This window comes from Corvus brachyrhynchos, unplaced genomic scaffold, assembly GCF_000691975.1.
Source record: "Corvus brachyrhynchos isolate BGI_N302 unplaced genomic scaffold, ASM69197v1 scaffold514, whole genome shotgun sequence".
In the NCBI taxonomy this organism is placed as follows: Eukaryota; Metazoa; Chordata; class Aves; order Passeriformes; family Corvidae; genus Corvus; species Corvus brachyrhynchos.
The window spans coordinates 3,462,583-3,465,435 of NW_008238319.1; the positions used below are offsets into that span (position 1 = coordinate 3,462,583).

At 52.4% G+C, this 2,853-nt stretch overlaps 1 protein-coding gene across 1 annotated transcript in view; it reads left to right on the forward strand.

Moving 5' to 3' along the window:
* Positions 1–2,379, forward strand: part of FAM53B (family with sequence similarity 53 member B) — a 2,955-nt gene extending 576 nt beyond the window's left edge. Inside the window, exon 3 of the mRNA XM_017733894.1 lies at positions 2,216–2,379. Coding sequence (XP_017589383.1) covers positions 2,216–2,379 — 164 coding nt within the window. The remainder of the gene's footprint in view (positions 1–2,215) is intronic.
* Positions 2,380–2,853: the final 474 nt, after the last annotated feature.

Sequence of the window (2,853 nt, forward strand, 5' to 3'; positions counted from 1 at the left end):
TCAACGACAAAAAGTCGGGCGTCAAGCGGCGGAGGCCGGAGGAGGTCCAGGAGCAGCGGCCCTCGCTGGACCTCGCCAAGATGACCCAGGTGAGGTGTCCCTGCGAGGGGCTCCGGTGTTCTGTGCTTTGCTCAAGAGCCTTCGGCGTCCTCCAGGGTGGGTCTGTGGCACGAGGGGTAATGTGGGTGTTACGGGGAGACACGTCCTTCTGTCCGGAGAGAATCACCCGTTCCCTCCCAGATGGATTTCTTTAGCAAATTCATGCATTTCTCTTCCACACTGATTTTTGCATGCCGAGTCCACCGTGTTGTCATTTCCTTCTGCAATGGGTTTTGAGCAGGAATATGTTAAACCCCACATTTTTGAGTTCAGGGAAGATGAGCCCTGGGCCTGCCATGGTGAGATGAAGGCAGCACCCCAAGGCACCCAGCCCTGGCTCCATCAGGTGCTGAATTCTTACTGCTACGGGCTTTGCTTGCTCTTAGGCTCTGTAATTTTCCACTCTGGAGATGTTATCACGTTTCATTTTCGTTGCAAAGACAGAGCACAACCTCCCTCTTCGATCTGCTGCACAGAGCCAGATAACAGATCTGAAGCACAAATCAGCAAGGATTTTGCTCCTTGGTCCTCTCCCTGCTGGACCAAGTGACTGGACATTAGCAAGAGACAGAGCAAGAGGCTGCATTGAAGGACGTTTCCCTTCCACACTCATGAGATTTCCTGCAGTTCTATGATTTGACATTTCCCACATCAATAATTTACAGTCACAAAGTCAGTGACACCATCAGCTGAGTGTGGGATGGAGATAATGAGGGGTGTGAAGGCCCCAGGGCTCTCGCTGTGGGAGCAGGGGAAGCCTGGCCACCTCCCAGGATGGGCTGTCACCTTCTGCTGGCCTTAGAATTTCCCCCATAGTTTCAGTTCCATGTGGTTGCCTGCTGTGCTTCATCCCAGAGTCACCCGTGTTGGGAGTGTTTACCCTAAAGGTTTTGTGGCCTGTCTGGTGCAAGGCATCTCCTTGTTGTCTGCAGGGAAACTGCTGGGAGAAATTCACCAGGTGGGGATGGAGAAACAGCTGGGAAACACCCAGCGGGTGAGATCCAACATTGTGTGTGCATTTTCTCCTTACAAGAACATGATATTTTATGGTGTTCTGTGCTTGGCAGTGCAGAGGGTGTTTGAAGGAGTGCAGTGGTACTGGAGGAAGAGATCATCTTTTCCTCCCCCAGAAGAGCTTAGAGGATAAAAAGGGTGAAGGAGTCACATATTTGGTGAGATCAGGCGAAAAACATTAGGATTGCTCTTGTCTTTTCATAAATCACAGCAACAACATTTATTATGCCAAGCTTATTTTATTAGATAATAAGCTGGATGGACAGTGAAAACCACGTACATGTGTTGTTATATTTTACTAGCCACAGGGTGGAATAGCACAACTGCTGCCTCTCATTCTCTCTGTACAAGCAGACAAGCATCATTTCACTTCCCTGGAAGTGTTCAAGGCCTGGTTGGATGGGGCTTGGAACAATCCAGTCCCGTGGAAGGTGTTCCTGTCCATGGCAGGGGGTGGAATGAGATGGGCTTTAGGGATCCTTTCAGTCCAGACCATTCTGTGCTTCTCTGGTGTGATGGACAGGGAAGGAGGACAGTGTCCAGGTTTGGCTGGACAGACCTTTGTTGCCCTCTGGGGATGTTGTGAGGCAGCTTCTCCATTGCATCAGTCCAAGGGCGAAAGTTTGTTGGCTGGGAAAAAAAGGGCTTGGCCACGGAGATCCTGAGGGTCAGCAGGAGCTTCCCTTTCCCTCCAGTGGATGCTGAGTCCAGCAATTATGTTTATAATTTGGATGGCCATGGCTTTGACATGGGTGGGTGATCCAAGGATGACAAAAGATCTAATCACTTGGATGTCCAAGAGCAGCTCAGTCCATGTTCCTGGAAAACCCTCATCTTGAGGAATAGTTGTGTTTTCTCTGGCTGCTGTCCTCCACATCAAAACATCTTCCAAAGTGAGAAAGCAATGCCTGAATGCTCAGCGTTGCTCAGTGTTGGGGTGGCTCATCCTCTGGGAGAAGCGATACCGCAAGGAAAGGGTCTGGAAGCTGCACACTGTGTGGCACAAGCTCTGTGGGAATGGGGAAGGGGTTGCCTGGTGCAGCATCTCTCCGAATGCCAGGGGGCACCCCCCCTCCCAGCCCCTCCTGTCCCTCTGGTCCAGGCTGGGTGGCCAGAGCCTCTGCCGAACGCCCGGTGGTTGCTACAACCAACAACAGCGTCACTAAGGAGCTCCCCAGTGGGATCCTGGCCAAGCAGGTCCCATGGATATTCTCAGTTTCCAGGCAGGAAACCCAGCCGGGCTCAGGTGCCCATGGCAGTGGGTGACCCCTCAAGGCAAGGATGTGCTGCTGGGTGTGGGGTGGCAGGGCTGGAGCAGAGTGGGGAGAAAGCAAATCCGTGCAGGGGCCAGGGTTTCAGAGCTGAGGGGTTATGGAAAGCAGCACTGGCAGGCGGCTCTCGGCGTGGGAGGACTGGCACAGAGGGACGAGCAGGATGAGGCAAGTCACGGGGAGCATTCTTGCCTTTGGTGGGGCACGGTCAGAGCCCTCCCTGGGATGGGAATGCCGGGAAAACCAACGAATTCCTCATGGGGAATAAGTGTGCTCGAGAAAACCCTGCAAAGTTGGGTGATTTCAGAGGAAGAGCTGAAATAATGGCAAGTGTCTGTGTGGCTGCATGTGTGCTCAAGTCTGGGTTTATCTGGGATAGAAACACTTTGTGTGCAATGGGCAAAGCAAAGGACACCCAAGGTGTCCAGACTGGGCTTTCCAGTTATCCACAAAGGATTTGCTTTTCAGA